The 17,216-nt window shown below is 41.9% G+C and overlaps 1 protein-coding gene across 1 annotated transcript in view; it reads left to right on the top strand.

Moving 5' to 3' along the window:
* Nucleotides 1–9,443, top strand: part of LRRC1 (leucine rich repeat containing 1) — a 150,773-nt gene extending 141,330 nt beyond the window's left edge. Inside the window, exons 11-14 of the mRNA XM_050950799.1 lie at nt 1,857–1,972; nt 2,847–3,019; nt 5,739–5,875; nt 8,382–9,443. Coding sequence (XP_050806756.1) covers nt 1,857–1,972; nt 2,847–3,019; nt 5,739–5,875; nt 8,382–8,540 — 585 coding nt within the window. The 3' untranslated portion in view covers nt 8,541–9,443. The remainder of the gene's footprint in view (nt 1–1,856; nt 1,973–2,846; nt 3,020–5,738; nt 5,876–8,381) is intronic.
* Nucleotides 9,444–17,216: the final 7,773 nt, after the last annotated feature.

The following is a 17,216-nucleotide window of genomic DNA, read 5'->3' as shown; positions in this document are numbered from 1 at the left end:
TAAGAATTTGAGTGAGTGGTCACTTGATGCTGCAAAGAGGTGGTGAAATAAAGTACTTAGCAGAAGAGTTGTAATTTTAAAACTTTTGCTTATGCTTTCAATGCCAATTTCTAGCATAGTTAAATACTGCATTCTTCCATGAAAATAGATGTAAACGTAGATGAAGGCAGAGGATGTTTGTTTTGTTTGTTTTTGAATAGGTTTTTTTAATCCAATATGTTAAACCCTTTTGTTTACCAAGAAGAAAGGGACTAGTGGGTTAAATGCATATGATCAAAACATTATTTTGGATGGGAAGACTTAACACACAACGACATTTTAGATGGCTCTTTTATTATTGTCTAGCTTTGGCCAAGGTAGAACTTGCTCTGGTACCTAGTTGGTACTGACACAAAATCTTTGATTGTGAATCCTCAAATTACTTAAGAGCTTTGAATGTTGTTTGTAATGCAAGAACCATATTGCTTACAAAGGAGCCTACTCTTTTAGCAAGAGAATGGGGTTGTTGGTGATGCAGACTACAGAAAACACTTCATATTGAAGAGAAAGGGGAGGCATCCTGGATAATATAAATTATATATTGTTAGCATGAGAGAGAAAAAATTAATTAAATATTATTAAACGACTTAAAGTGTGTGTGTGTTTGTGTGTGTGTGTAGAAGGAGTCTTGCTATTTAGACTAAGATCCACATCAATTGCTTTTACTAATGCAGTCAGGTTTTAAATCTACTTGAGCTGGAAGTTTCAAAAGGCTTCTGATATTTTGGTCGAATACATGGATTAAGGGGAAAGAAATCTACTTTAAAGTAAGAGGGATTTTTGTTCATTGTTTAAAAGGATGCGAAATTAGCAATACTGGTTTGTGAACATATAGAAGATTAGCAACCCCGAGGTAAGTAAGGTTCTCATCTGAAGGAAAACAACCAGTCAGTTGCATGAAGAAGCTTTCTGCTGGGTGAATTCAGTAACCTCAGTATTCTTGCTATCAGTAGTTGCCATCCAGAGTAAAGGTCACTGCAGCTGGATTTTACCAATTTAATGCTATTTTTAACTACGCGTTTTATGTGAAAATGTATTTTACATCAAAGTCAGGTTGTAGAAACTTGTATCTGTGATGAACAGAGAATACATTACCCATGTGGAATGCTGTGGATAAGGTTGGCTTAGTTGGCAGGGTGGAGGGAGGTAGATGATCACATCTGGAAAAAGGCTGGAGGCAGAGGATATTAGAGTAGATTGGGCAGCTTGTATGGGAAAGGGGTTGAGTTTTGGAAAGGTCTAATAAAACAATGGTGTCCCTGTTTGAGCTATACCAAAGACATTTGTAAGACGTTTATTACTTTGTCTCACACTGTTGCTAGTTGCTGATTCTAGTGACCGCAATCTCAACAAATGTTAAGAGCTGAATGGTTTATTTAACATTCTATGTTGCCCAGAGCTCTGTAGTTCTTGATGAGGTACAAAAACAATCCAAGAATGTTAACATTGAAATATAAGGTTAGAAAAAGTTGAGGGATAAAAACTAATACTTGCTGGGAGAAGCATACAGGTGACCTGTGCAGCTGAGATAATTGGTCGTGAGGCTGAAGGCAGGAACAGGGGAGGCTGAATCTTGACCTCTTTGGTTCTGAATAATGAAATTTATAGTTTTACAGGCTTATTGTTCATGAAAGTACTAAGAGAGACTGGCTAGAGATCTCTTCTTATCTCATTAACATTGTCTCATTAATTTGCAGTCCGTGACTTGAAGCCATTATAATTTAAGTGTGCTGTAACATCTTGTGCGATCTATGCGACATGCCTTTCTTACAATACGGTTCTGCAACAAAAATAGTTTTCCTCTCTTTTTAATATAGATTGGGGGGTGCTGCAGCCTTAATGTCTTTTCTGTGCGTGACAACAGATTATCTCGAATTCCCTCTGAGATTTCTCAAGCCACTGAACTGCATGTCCTTGATGTAGCTGGAAACAGGTGAGAGATTTTTATAGTGTCCTGTTGCTGTACTGGTTTTGCTTCATACTCCGTCAAGACATGTAGATTAGATGTCTTAGAATGAAGCAGCAAAAAAAGCTTACACTCCAATTTCACTAGTCCCAATACTTTGAAATTGGCAATATATTCCTGCCCTCTGGCCAAATGTAGTTCCAAACCCTGCCAATACTGAACAAACGTATGTGTATCAAAGCTACCTTTGTGACAAATACACATAAAAATATAGGATTTCAATCATGACTTTCAGGTTTTCTTCAGCCAGAAACAGAAAAATCTCCTAATTTTTTCATTTCATGTACTTCTAACTTTAAATTAGAACAAAGAGATCTTGGCTTCAGGTGAAGTCTGGTGAATTGATGCATTAATGCCAGCTGATCCTTCTGAATGGGGAGTTTGACAATCAAGTTAATCATATAAATGTTAAGACAACAGAAGTTACATTTTTATCTGCATAAAAGCTTGGCTTACTGATCTCCATGTTATGCAGTGGTGTTTTGGGTTCATTTATTTGTTGTTTGTATTGTTGCACAAATAAAGGCCCCATTGTGGTCAGCACTGTACGTATGCGCACACACACACACACACACGGAGAAAGAGAGGGAGAGAGAGAGAAAAGACATTCCCTGCTCCAGATTACATCTAAGCATAATGAGAAACAGCTAAGTAGAACAGTCCGGGATAAAAGGTATAAAATGAGATGGTTAGCCAGTTCATTGAGTCATCTCCATTTTTACTTGAAATCAAACCATATGCCCGTGTACAACTGGTTCACTGCCTAGTTGGGCAGGCTGATTTATTAAGTCTCTTAGAAACTGGCCTGAAATTTCAGACTTTCCATTTCTTTTTAAATTAGGCTGATACATCTTCCTCTGTCACTGACTTCCTTAAAGCTGAAGGCTTTGTGGTTGTCTGATAACCAGTCCCAACCTTTGCTGATGTTCCAGACTGACACAGATCCTGAAACAGGAGAGAAAATTTTAACATGTGTGTTACTTCCTCAAATGCCTTCTGAGCCCAGCTGCCAAGGTATGGTATACTTTGAAAATAATTTCCACATACAGCAGAACCGTCATCTTAAAAATCTACTCTTTTGTGTCTTCATCCCACAGCGTTGTGCAAAAAGCTTTAGTTTATCATTTTTTGTTAATGTAAAAATAAAAATCAGTTGATCATTGTTAACAGATAACATTTTAGTTGTTCACCATTAAAGAGCTTCTCTTCTACCTTTCACTACTCACTGTCTCAAAAGATATTAACTACAGTGGGTAAGTTGGTAAGTAACTTGACTTACCTCCCCTCTACATCAGTTATATAAGCATGAATTTATTTAATTAAAATACAAAGTAAGCAAGTATAATAATCTTGTTACCCCTAAAATCCATGAGAGCTCAGTAGTGGAGCCCATGTGTTCAAAGTGGATATCTGTTTTTCAAACTTGTGTATGTGGCTATGGAACAGAGTTGGAAGGCTGAAGGTTGAAAAGCTTTGAGTCTTGACTCGAAAGATCAAGGTGAGTTAATAGCAGATGTAAAAAAATAGGCATTATCATCCCTAGAATGTCACCTTCCTGTCAAAAAGGGGGCAACAGGCTTTCTCTCAAATGTAAATACTGTGCAGTAACTTAGTATTACAGTTTTAAAAGAATAGGTGAGGGATTGGTGGGGTCAGTTAAATTACGAACTCTCTTTTGCTTTGTTCCCTCATGTGTAGCTAGTCCCGTAAGGGCTCAGATATGATTGTTCTTTATAAATATATCAGAGGGATAAATATCAGGGAGGGAGAGGAATTATTTAAGCTTAGTACCAATGTGAACACAAGAACAAATGTATATACACTGGACACTAGGACGTTTAGACTTGAAATTAGATGAAGGTTTCTAACCATTAGAGAAGTTCTGGAATGGCCTTCCAAGGGGAGTAGTGAGGGCAAAAGACATATCTGGCTTCAAGATTAAGCTTGTTAAGTTTATGGAGGGGATGGTATGATGGAATAGCCTAATTTTGGCAAGTAATTGATATTTGATTATTAGTAGGTAAATATGCCCAATGGTCTGTGATGGGATGTTAGATGGGGTGGGATCTGAGTTACTGCAGAGAATTCTTTCCTGGGTGCTGGCTGGTGAGTCTTGCCCACATGCTCAGCGTTTAACTGATCGCCATATTTGGAGTCGAGAGAGAATTTTCCTCCAGGGCAGATTGGCAGAAGCCCTGAAGGTTTTTCACCTTCCTCTGCAGCATGGGGGCACGGGTCACTTGCTGGAGGATTCTCTGCACCTTGAGGTATTTAAACCATGATTTGAGGACTTCAATAACTCAGACATAGGTTAGAGGTTTGTTACAGGAGTGGGTGGGTGAGATTCTGTGGCCTGTATTGTGCAGGAGGTCAGACTGGATGATCATAATGGTCCCTTCTGACCTTAAGTCTATGAATTTTTAGAGTCCTTTGCATCGGTTGCTGGGTTGCCACTTTTGTGATAACCCAGTATCTGAAGGTTCAGATATACCCACAAAGGTACCAGCTGTTTATTGGTACTCAGATACTGTGGTGATTGGGGACACAGGAGAAGCTCAGTGTTGTCAGTTCTCACCATTTTATTGTGATTCTCTGTATTTGGTGTCTGTCTTAAAGGCCAGCACCAAGAGGCACATGGATTTCATGAGAATCTATTTAATTTAAAAACAAAAACAAAAAACCTCAACCCTTTAGTGCCCATAGCTGCAGAGACAAAGATTGAAAATGCGAATTCTAAAATGTCAAAAACCAGAAGACAAATAAAGCATCAAGATCTTATTTGTCTGGCTTAAAAATCATGATTTAAAAAAAAATCTCATGATATGATTTTTGAGAGCCTGGCTGATTTTTGAAAACTTGGGGGTGGCAAGAGTGGAACCTAGATAGGCTGATCAGAGAAGGAGGGTCACTGATAGGTGGCAGCCAAGACCACAGTCCTTACATAAACAAAATAAGTGAAGTGGGTCCAACTTCTTGGATTACCAGCCACTGTCTCATCCACTTGTTTAACATGACATCATGTCAGCCAATGACAGATGGTTGATAAATACTGTGCTGTTGCCTATTGATTAGGTACAAACCTTCTGGCACATTTCGTGGTCAGACATTGTTAATCCAAAGCTGTAGAGTGTACGTGTTTGGTTAGAACTGTATATTCCTTCGTGATGAAAGCAGTTCTTCCATTATCAAGCAATCTTTCTCTTCTGTCAGAAATAAAATTGCTTACCTAAGTGAGTGGTCAGTAGAATTTTTACAAAAAAATGAAATTGTTGTTTATTCAATAAATACTGGAAAAATGCCAGAAGTGGTTACTTGTATTTAAGGGCTTGTCTACATGGAATACTAATGCAGACAAGGATATGATGTCTAAAATTCACTAACATGTTGCACATTAATTGGCCTGTACATAGGTGGTTGTGTGCACTAAAGGTTCCCTAGTGCATTTTAATGTTGTGCTGTTTGAAACAGTGCGAAGTTAAAGTGCACTAGGTAACATTACCAAGAGATTACTCTTTACAATAGGATACATTGTAACATGTAATGTTATTAGTAACGTATATTATATATAAAGAAACCCAAAACCCACCCAATTTTTGGATCTCTATATAAAAGTTAAAAATTACTAAAAACAAACCCTGCAAACTGAAATGAATTAAACCCCAAAGTCCTCGTATTGTATGTTAACATGTTCTTTCTTGAGAAGGTTCAGCTTTGTTTGTTTCCATTATAACAGATAACCTGCCCCGATGTGGTGCGTTTGAGAGCTTGGTAAATGAAATGTCAGATGAAACCTGGAATGAGCGTGCTGTAAACAGAATCAGTTCAATCCGCTTTTTAGAAGATGAAAAAGATGAAGAGGATAATGAAATGGTACGTTTCTCAAACATACGCTATTACACATGTAGTAACTAAAATGCAGAAGAGTAAAAAGTGTTTGAACTGTCTATATCTTGCCTTAAATATTCCAAGTTTTTAACAGTAGTAGCAGATTTTCTATGTTTATAGCAAAGCTGTTAAATATAGGTGTTATAGTGGTTTAAAAAGGCGTTTTAAATTTGGTATTGTTTATCTGCTTAAATCAAATACAACTTTCAGTTCTGCTAAAACAAGACTTTCTTACTGTGAAAATGTTAGTCTGTTTTTTTTTATTTCTTTAGGATGGTTCCCTCCAGTTTTGCAAAAGCAGGATAGGAGTAGGGTCGTCTTCTGCTCTGTGGAAGGTGTAAGCCTTGGACCCTATGTCCTTTAGGCAGTAACTTTGAGTTATTACACTCTGACATGGGTCCACATTGAGTTTTCTTTCCCTCCCGCCCCCATCATGTTTGTCTTTCCCCCACTTTCATTACCCCTCCTTCATCTCATGACCATAGGTATTGATACCAACCTAGTGTCCATAATCAGATGGCATGTGGCACATTGGTACATGCTATTTCCCACCCAAATGAAGAAGGGCTATTGGGAGCATCTGTCACTGTACTTATGAGACCTCCATAAAATGGTCATTTCATACTCCCTGGAAATCAAAAATTTGAGGCGGTCTTTGAAATAAAGCCTTCTTCTTTTATGGCTTTGCTTCACTAACAGCAGCTACATGTAAATATTGAGACTTTTAGAGCCAAATTTTCTGCAGACCTCTCAGTGTCCCCCCAAACTTGCTGATTGTACCAATTTTGCATGCAGATTTTCAGAGGCGTGCTGAAGTCTTCGCCTTCAGCCTAATTTGAAGTGAGCCTCAAACACACACATCTAAAAAAATCTCCAAACATGGGGATTTTCTGATCTGTACTTTAACTCAAGAGCATCTTAGTTATAACACTCCAGATGTGCTAGCAGTATGGCTTTATTCTGAAGAGTGACTTTGAAACAGTATTTTTTAACAATCACTTGCATATCAGATATGCTCATTTTACAGATGTGTTTTTCCTTACACATACAGATGTGTTTTTCCTTACACCAGCCCTGTAAACTGAACTAGGGATCTGTCAAGGTAGGGTCTGTCCTTCTCAGTACCAAGAGTAAAGGGTTTAGCAGATTAGATTAGTCCCTCTGACATCTGTTCCAACTGTGATTGCCTCTTATTGGTTTCCACAGGTGTAGCTGATGGAAATTTAGTAAGCAACTTTTGGGACTGCACAAGGGGGAATATAATCTAGTTTACTTTTCTTCAGTTGTGTCATTTGTGCAGGGCTAACTGGAGTAAAAAGTAGTAAAACTAAATTTGGTCACTGAAGGCAACAGATGATTGGGGCAGCACACAGCAGAACTGAATTTTGAATAAGGTGTCACTTTTCATAATTGAACCACATAAAGTTGTGAAATAAGAACCTTTAAACTCTTAAAACTTCCACCTCTTATTATTGATCCACTTGTAGTGAACTGGGAACAACAGGCACTTTGAAACACTATTAAAAATTCAAGTGCAGGACATTACTTGGGGATACAGACTGCCCTGAAGCAATCCACTTTTGATATTGGGGGAAAAAAATCATTTTGTGATCTAGTCAAAAGTGTTTTATTCAGCTAGTCATTAATTTCCAATGTATGTCCCTTATAGTTCACTAGTGCTACTGTAATAATGTAAATAGTACACACAACACTTCTTTTAAAAATTACATACATCAGCACCTGCACACACACTCATGCTGTTATACTTAGTGCGGTATAGATTTTTTAAAAAGAAAATTAAAACCTAATTCACTGGTTGTCCAAATTATGCAAGCAGATTATCTTTTCATTTAGCTTTTGTCGACTTTCCATGCACATATGCCAACATAAGGACATATCCTTCTCTAGTAGATGGTACAGAATTACCGAAAATAAACTATTGGAATGTTCCCTCTCTTTCCCTCCAAGTTCCCAGTGTCTGTTTGGCAAAACGTAATCTAATCTATGTCTTGATGATGGAAGGAGAGTAGAACATCACAGAAACATTTACTTGGCAATATAGAGACACCCCAGAGAGGTGCTGTGGGATTTTTCAAAAGTATCTGTTTTGTTTGGTTAATGGAATTAACTCCCAAATCACTTAGGCAGTTTTGAAAATCCCATATAGTTCTTTTCATGGACACCCCCCACCACCACACACACAATTAGAAACCGTTTTTCAACTTCTGTTGATATAGATTTTCAAATTAACAGGTCAGATTAGGAAAATTCTGTGCCCAGAGTCTGTTCTCCGCCCCGCCCCCTCAAAAGAGAACTGTTTCACTGACTACATCAACAAGCAGCTATGAAATTAACATATCTTGAAATTAACATTATGATTTTTTAAAATCATGTTATAGCTAAAATTTAGTATTTAAATGCTAAAACCTTGAAAGTGTGTGTGTTTCAAAAATACAAAAGCAAAACCGTTTACTCCACTGTTTGTTTTTAGAGAACACTTCTAAGGCGAGCCACTCCACATCCTGGAGAGTTAAAGAACATGAAAAAGACAGTGGAGAATTTACGGAATGATATGAATGCTGCTAAAGGACTGGATTCAAACAAAAACGAGGTCAATAATGCCATTGACAGAGTGACCACCTCTGTGTAGAGTTTCATCTCCAGGTTTTACCTCCTGTGTCTTCCCCTGCTGTTGAAATGTTCCTGTCGTCTTCTGGGACGTCATTCAGCCCCCTTTGTTTTTAACCAGAACCTGATTCATCATCTCCTTGTATGTGGAAGGTGCTGATCACTGGAAGAAAGTGCCTTATCTCAGCCAGGCATTGAACCAATAATCTCCAAATCAATATTGTACTTTTAATAGTTTAGTTTGTTTTTAATAAATAGAGTACACTACTGTATAGGTAGTGCCATATTTTTGTCTTACATGTGGGGAAATACAATTTTTCCTAAGTGCTGGGGTATCTTCTTCCCAGTTGCTAGATATGCTGGTGAGAAATATAGTTTTATGTGGAAAATGGATAAATTTTTACTCTTTGGCAGCTCAGATGGTGTAAATTTTAAAATTTTGTATAGGAGTTTCATAACAAAATGGTGTATTTCATTTTTAAAAAGAAATTTATCTTAATCGGTACATATTTTAGTATTTGTGGAAGAGAACATGAGTTTCATGGACAGTTGTATTCATTTGTTGTTTGTACTGCCCACTTGTGCCTTAAAATGTTTTGTATGTCAGACTAGTCTTAAAAGAAAACAGAATCCTTGGGTAGAGCAAGGTTAAAACAATGGTGCCTGTTTGGAAGTGTTCATTTCAAGCAGTAATTAACTTTTGGGGTATTTTACAAAAAAAGGAAAACTGATGTTTATATTGCAGGATTCAGATTTGTGAAGCACAACTGTTTATTTTATTGTATTCTGAGTTGAGATTAAATGACCAGACTGCTACTGTTTATTACACAATGCACTCACACTTTAACTTAATCATAAGGAAACCTCTTGTTTTGGATGCAGTGATGGATTGCAGTCAATAGAAACTCATGCTCCCACTTCTAAAGTTGAATGTGCCATTTGTAAAATAAACAACAAAATGCACACTAGACTTTCAGAAGCACAGTATGAAACTAGTTTTATGTATGACACAAGAAGAGTGATATTCTTTTAAAGTGCTTTGCAGGTTTTATATCTATATATAAAACCACAATAAAATAAAAATCTGAAAGCTTCAGTAGCTTTCTATTGTATCATTAAAATTGATATGATAAATATTAGAATTGATTTTATCTGTACATTTTATTGTGCTACATCTTAAATTTAGTGAACACTGGCTTTATTAAGTTAAGTAAACTCTGTTAAACTGAATGTAATACTGTGGAAAGTACCAGATTTAACATACTTTGGAAAAAGTAGTCTCTCAAACGCAGTGCAAGTACAACATTAACAGTTGCACTGTAAGGTTTCTCACATTGCCACGGTCAGTATTCCTGGACTGTGGCATACAGATGAGACCAATTGTCTCCATATATATGAAATTCTTGGAACCTCTGCTGAGACTTGAAACAATGTTGGGTATGTCTACACTACGGGATTATACCGATTTTACAGAAACCATTTTTTTAAACAGATTGTATAAAGTCGAGTGCACGCGGCCACACTAAGCATATTAATTCGGCGGCGTGCGTCCATGTACCGAGGCTGGTGTTGATTTCCGGAGCGTTGCACTGTGGGTAGCTATCCTATAGCTATCCCATAGTTCCCGCAGTCTCCCTCACCTCTTGGAATTCTGGGTTGAGATCCCAGTGCCTGATGGGGCAAAAAACATTGTTGTGGGTGGTTCTGGGTACAGCCTCACCCCTCCCTCCGTGAAAGCAGCAGACAACCGTTTCACACCTTTTTTCCTGGGTGAACTGTGCAAATGCCATAGCACAGCTAGCATGGACCCTGCTGAGCTCAAGACCGCAATCATGGACATTGTAAACACCTCGCGCATTATCGTGCAATCTGTGCTGAACCAGGACCTGCAAAACCAGGCGAGGAGGCGGCGGCTAAGGTAGCACGGCGACGAGAGTGATGAGGACATGGACACAGAATTCTCTCAAACTGCGGGCCCCTGCGCTTTGGAGATCCTGCTGGTAATGGGGCAGGTTCTAGCCATTGAATGCCGATTTTGGGCCCGGAAACAAGCACAGACTGGTGGGACTGCATAGTTTTGCAGGTTTGGGACGATTCCCAGTGGCTGCGAAACTTTCGCACGTGTAAGGCCACTTTCATGGAACTTTGTGACTTGCTTTCCCCTGCCCTGAAATGCCAGAATACCAAGATGAAAGCAGCCCTCACAGTTGAGAAGCGAGTGGCGATAGCCCTCTGGAAGCTTGCAACGCCAGACAGCTACTGGTCAGTTGGGAATAAATTTGGAGTGGGAAAATCTACTGTGCGGGCTGCTGTGATGCAAGTAGCCAAAGCAATCATTACGCTGCTGCTACGAAAGGTTGTGACTCTGGGAAATGCGCAGGTCATAGCGGATGGCTTTGCTGCAATGGGATTCCCTAACTGTGCTGGGGCAATAGATGGAGAACCAGGGTACCCAGTACATAAACCACAAGGGGTACTTTTCAATGATGCTGCAAGCACTGGTGGATCACAAGGGACGTTTCACCAACATCCACGTGGGATGGCCGGGAAGGGTTCATGACTCTCGCGTCTTCAGGAACACTACTCTGTTTAAACGGCTGCAGCCTGGGAATTACTTCCCAGATCAGAAAATAACAGTCGGGGATGTTGAAATGCCTGTAGTTATCCTGGGGACCAAGCCTACCCCTTGATGCCATGGCTCATGAAGCCATACACAGGCAGCCTGGACAATAGTCAGGTGTTGTTTAACTACAGGCTGAGCAAGTGCAGAATGGTGGTAGAATGTGCATTTGGCTGTTTAAAGGCGCGCTGGCGCACATTACTGACTCGCTCGGATCTCAGCCAAACCAGTGTCCCCTTTGTTTATTGCTGCTTGCTGTGTGCTCCACAATCTCTGTGAGAGTAAGGGGGAGACCTTTACGGCAGAGTGGGAGGCTGAGGCAAATCACCTGGCCGCTGATTACGCGCAGCCAGACACCAGGGCGATTAGAAGAGCACACCAGGAAGTGGTGCGCATCAGAGAAGCTTTGAAAACAAGTTTCATCACGGGCCAGGGTACAGTGTGACTGCTGTGTTTGTTTCCCCTTGATGAACACCCCCCCCCCGATTGACTCATTCCCTGTAAGCAACCCACCCTCCCCCTTCGATTACAGCTTGTTTAAGGAAATAAAGCCACTATCGTTTAAAAATCATGTATTCTTTATTAAATCATTATAAAAAGAGGGAGAGAACTGACAAGGTAGCCCGGGTGTGGTTTGGGAGGAAGATAGAAGGGAAGGAAAAGGCCACTAAAAAAATTTCAAATTAATGACAGCCTTTTGGTTGGGCTGTCCACGGGGATGGAGTGGGCGGGTGCATGGAGCCTCCCTCCATGCGTTCTTATACGTCTGGGTGAGGAGGATGTGGAACATGGTGAGGGGGGAGGGTGGTTATACAGGGGCTGCAGCGGCACTCTGTGATCCTGCTGCTGATCCTGAAGCTCCACCAGACACCGGAGCATGTCAGTTTGATCACACAGCAGCCCCAGAGTTGCATCCTGCCACCGCTGATCTTTCTGCCACCACCTCTCATCTCGAGCGTCCCTCCTGTCCTCATGTTCACTGACATCTTTCCTGTAATTTGATACCACGTCCTTCCACTCATTCAGATGAGCTCTTTCATTGCAGGTCACTTCCATGATTTCCAAGAGCATTTCGTCTCACGTCTTTTTTTTTCCGCCACCTTATTTGAGATAACCTTCGGGATGGAGTAGGGAGGCTTGAAAATTTTGCAGTTGCATGAGGGAGGAAAAAAGGGAGAGAAGTATTTAAAAAGATACATTTTACAGAACAATGCTTATACTCTTTCACAGTAAACAATGCTATTCACCTTACATAACACGTGTGATTTCACTACAAGATCACATTTTGCATCTTAATATTGAGTGCCTGCGGCTCTGGTGTTTGGAGATCTCACAGACGCAGGTCCAGGCAGCAGAATTTGGCTTGCATGCAGCCATGGTAAGCCATTGTCTTTCGGCTTCTGCAGCCTAGATATATACAGCGCTCTCCTTTACCAAATAGCAAGCAAAGCCCGTTCAGTGCTGCTTCTTTCCTGTTAACATGCAGCAGCAGAAACCACCCCCCATCCAATTCTCTGGGATGATCGCTTTACTCCTCCCCCCACTGCATGGCTGGTGGTATGGAAAATCACTGCTAAACACTCCCCTCCCCTCCCACCACGTGGCTGGTAGCAGGGAAGATCCCTGCTAGCCAAACGTGAAAAAGCTCAGCGCCAATCATCCTCCTCCCTTCCCCCTGCTTGGCTACCTGCAAGGAAGGATTTCTTTTAAGCAACAGGCAAACAGCCCAGTAGGAATGGCCATCTTTGTCTCCTTAATTAAATTCCTGAATTTCAACCAGGTTACCATGAACATTATCACTCTCCTGAGGATAACACAGCGAGATAAAGAATGGATGTTGCTTGAATGCCAGCAAACACCGGGACCATACGTGCTAGGCTTTGTCATGGATGACGGAATAAGGCTGCCCTGCCCAGAAACCTTCTGCAAAGGCTTTTGAAGTACCTCCAGGAGAGCTTCATGGAGATGTCCCTGGAGGATTTCCGCTCCATCCCTAGACATGTTAACAGACTTTTCCAGTAACTGTACTGGCCACAAATGCATCCCAAGTCCTCAGGGAAAATTAATAATTAAACGCTTGCTTTTAAACCATTTTATATTTACAAAAGTACACTCACCACAGGTCCCTTCCATGGCTTCATTGTGTGGGATAGTGGCTTGGGAGGGTAATTCCGTCTGGGTGAGAAAAAGCTCCTGGCTGCTGTGGAGAACGGAGTGCTGTGTGCTCTGTGCAAGCTCGTTGTCCTCTTCTTCCTCATCATCTTCCTCGTCCGCAGAATCCTCAGCCATGGTTGAGATTACCACCCCCACCTCGGAATCCATGGATGGGGTGGGGTAGTGGTGGTGGACCCCCCTAGAATTGCATGCAGCTCAGCATAGAAGCAGCATGTTTTCGGCCCTGCCTCGAACCTTCCGTTTGCTTCTTTGGTTTTCCGGTAGGCTTGTCTGAGCTCCTTAACTTTCACACGGCATTGTACTGAGTCCCTGGTGTGGCCTCTCTGCATCATGGCCTTGGAAATTTTTTCAAATGTTTTTTCATTCCGTCTTTTGGAACGGAGTTCTCTTAGCACGGAATCCTCTCCCCATACAGCGATCAGATCTAGTACCTCCCGTGCGGTCCATGTTGGAGCTCTTTTTCGAGTCTCAGGAGACTGCATTGTTACCTGTGCTGAGGAGCTCTGCGTGGTCACCTGTGCTGGTGAGCTCTCCATGCTGGCCAAACAGGAAATGAAATTCAAAAGTTCGTGGGGCTTTTCCTGTCTACCTGGCCAGTGCATCCGAGTTCAGATGGCTTTCCAGAGCGGTCACAATGGTGCACTGTGGGATACCGCCCGGAGGCCAATACCGTCGAATTGCGGCCACACTAACCCTAATCTAACATGGCAATACCGATTTCAGCACTACTCCCCTCATTGGGGAGGAGTACAGAAATTGGTTTTAAGAGCCCTTTATATCGGTATAAAGGGCTTCGTTGTGTGGACGGGTGCAGGGTTAAATCGGTTTAACTCTGCTAAATTCAGTATAAACGCGTACTGTAGACCAGGCCGTTTTCCATTGTGATTGTATCTACATTTTGTGTCTGTGTCCACTAGGAACTGGGCCAAGACTGCTAACTTATCCCATGTAGACAACTGAATAGCATTTAGGTTCAGAACAAAGGTTTAATATACCTGATGGGTTCAGATGCAAGTCGATAACTGAAATGAACAGACTCAAATTGGATCAAAATAAATGTGTTACTACTTTAAGTAAGTCCCTCAGCACATAATCATTTGGAACTAAACCTTCTTGTAAACATTTGAATGTTTGAAGGAAGACTTGAGAAACTTACAGCTAGGAAAAATTCTTCATCCAGTTTCTATGGTTAGGAAGAATATTTTGAAGGCCAAAGAAACAGGCAATTTTCCTCTAGCAGGCACAGAAAGGGGAGCGGGGGTGGCAGGCAGAAACAATAATAGATTTTTTCAAGTAGATGCAGCTGTGTATTCTACTTAGGTGTGTGCACATCCAGTGGACTGGTGCCAGAGAACTTTGCCCAGCAGCACCTATAGGGGAGGTGCTCACAGCCCTATCTCTTCCCCTAGCCATACAAGGGCAGCACTGCCCTGACCCTCTCAGTCCCTGCTTTCAGTGGCTACAGTCGGAACTCTGTGTAGTGTTTTTCGCTTTGTACTTTTGGTCTCAGTTTCTGAGAATTTTTTTTCTTGTGTATAGTAGTTAGTAGTATCTTAGGTTAAGTTTAGTATGGTGTTAGAGTAGTTGGCTTTCCTGTGTGATGCCCTCATCAGGGTTCCAGCATTGTACAACAGTTATTCTCACACAGAGGGCTTGTGTCTCAGTGAAAGACACGTTTGCAGATGGAGCACAACTCTTTAGTCATTCAGATTGGACTTAGGTGGTAAGACACTTGCAGCTGAAGCAGCACCTGCTGCAGCAGGCCATGAGGATGGAGGCCCTCGTGTGATTAGCAGTTGCTTTCAAGTGATGTCACTCTGCGCTTTGGCTTGGCTATTTCCCCAAAGAGGAAGGGGTCATTCTTCCTCTTCTGGTACAATGAGGAAAAGGTGACACAAAACAAATAAGGACCACTCAGGCAGACTCCAACTCATTTTCTAAGAGGAGTGCTGACTGGCACTATACTTTGTCCAGCACACGGGATGGAGCAGTCCATCCAACTGCTCCCCAATACCACTCCAAGATAGGGCAAGAGCCTGTACCATCAACTCTGGTTCTGGCCATGAGGTGTCTGAATCCAATACCAATGACATTGTCACCAGCGCTGACTGTCTCCACTCTGATCACATACCAGGCAGCATCAGACCTGTTTTGCCTCTCAGTCCTGGACAGTCCACTGGTTGAGGAGTTCTCTGGTGTCATGGCTTCTACCGTCTCATCCTATGTTGTTCCATTGTTACCTTCTGTTGCATCTCAGGGCTGCTGTGTTCATCAGCACCACAGCTTGCACTGCCCAGGCCTCGGACAGGAGAGTAGAGGCTGATGCAAGTCTCAGCACTGAAAGTCCTATTGATGCTGGTGCATCCTTCGGCACCATTGTTGTCTTGGCAGCAGATCCTTTTGAGTCCAGTACTGCCCTTAGCCTTGGTACTGGCGCCTCTCCCAGAATCAGATGGGAGCGTGTTTCATTTGGTTCCACTGGTGCCAATCCCCCCATTCCTCTTCAGCACCAATGCTGCCCCATATTGGGCATCAGAAGAGTCTGACCATTTGTTTGCTCCATTGGGGTGGACTCTCTCATTGTCCCCAGAGAATCTCCAAGACTTTTCCGGGTCAACAGATAGGCACCAGAGATAAACTTTGGCTCACCATTGCTACTGAGATTTGGCATCTGTCCCACAGTCAGGGCATGGGCTTTTGGCCTGGTGCCTATTGGCCACCAATGGCTTATCTGTACGCCCAGTGGCCTTCTTGGCGTCTTTAGGACACTGCTTGGTCTATGAGGTTCTACTCCTTGACTTGCTCCAGAATGAGATCACTTACTCCCAAACCATGTCAGCTGCAAGTGACTGCTGAGCCCTTTCACCCTGGACTTGTGGGGCTCTTCCCACTGGATCCTGTGGTGCAAGAATAGGATTCATCATTTGTGCACCAAACCACCTCCTCATCCTACCTGGACAACTCTACTGTGCCAGAATTTTCCTATTCCTTTGTGCCAGAGGACTTCAAGCTATACTGGGTCCTCCAGAGGTGTATGGCCAATACCTTGGGTATCCAGGAAGATTCCTACAGGAGAATTACTCATAAGCTGCTGAATAGTCTCTAATCATCAGCTCCAGGGAGAGTAACCCTCTCAATAAATGAGGCTCCTTTTGGAGTCTGCAAAGGCCTTCTGGAATTATCCAGCTTCATTGCCTCCTGCACTGAAGCATTTGGAGAAGTGGTACTTTTTTTCCCCATGAAGTATTTTGAGGGTTTCTACTCCCACCTAGCCCCTAACTCTCTGGTGGTAACTGCAGCAAATGGCAGGGCACAACAGGGAAGGTATAAGTCCACGCCTAAGGATGAAGAACCCAAAAGGATGGACTTGATGGAGAGGAAGATTTATCCCTCCTGTTCTCTTCAAATACACATCACAGACTAGCAGGCATTGCTCTCTAAATATGATTTTGTCAATTGGGCGGCCATGTTTAAGATCACAGACAAGTTGCCAGAACCTTCCGCAGAAGAGTTTAATGTCTTATGGCTATGATGGGTTGGATCACAGAAACCCTGTGAGCTGCCACCTGATGTGCCAAGACTACCTCTGCTCCTGTTTTCTCTGCCAGCTTAGGACTCCAGCACCCTGTCTTGCTGAGCCATACGCTCCCGTCTGCTTCAACAAAGATCCAGAATCTGAATTACTTGCCCCAAAGCTGCAGGTTTACCTGAAAACAGCTCACAGAAGTGTGCTTGTCTTTGGCACCCAAATAAATCCTTTTTACCCTGTATAAAGCTTATGCAGGGTAAACTCATAAATTGTTCACCCTCTATAACACTGATAGAGAGAGATGCACAGTTGTTTGCTTCCCCAGGTATTAATACATACTCTGAGTTAATAAGTAAAAAGTTATTTTATTAAAT

Source organism: Gopherus flavomarginatus, chromosome 4, assembly GCF_025201925.1.
Source record: "Gopherus flavomarginatus isolate rGopFla2 chromosome 4, rGopFla2.mat.asm, whole genome shotgun sequence".
Lineage (NCBI taxonomy): Eukaryota > Metazoa > Chordata > Testudines > Testudinidae > Gopherus > Gopherus flavomarginatus.
The sequence above is the reverse complement of the archived record's forward strand: the minus strand, read 5'-3'. Positions and strand labels throughout refer to the sequence as shown.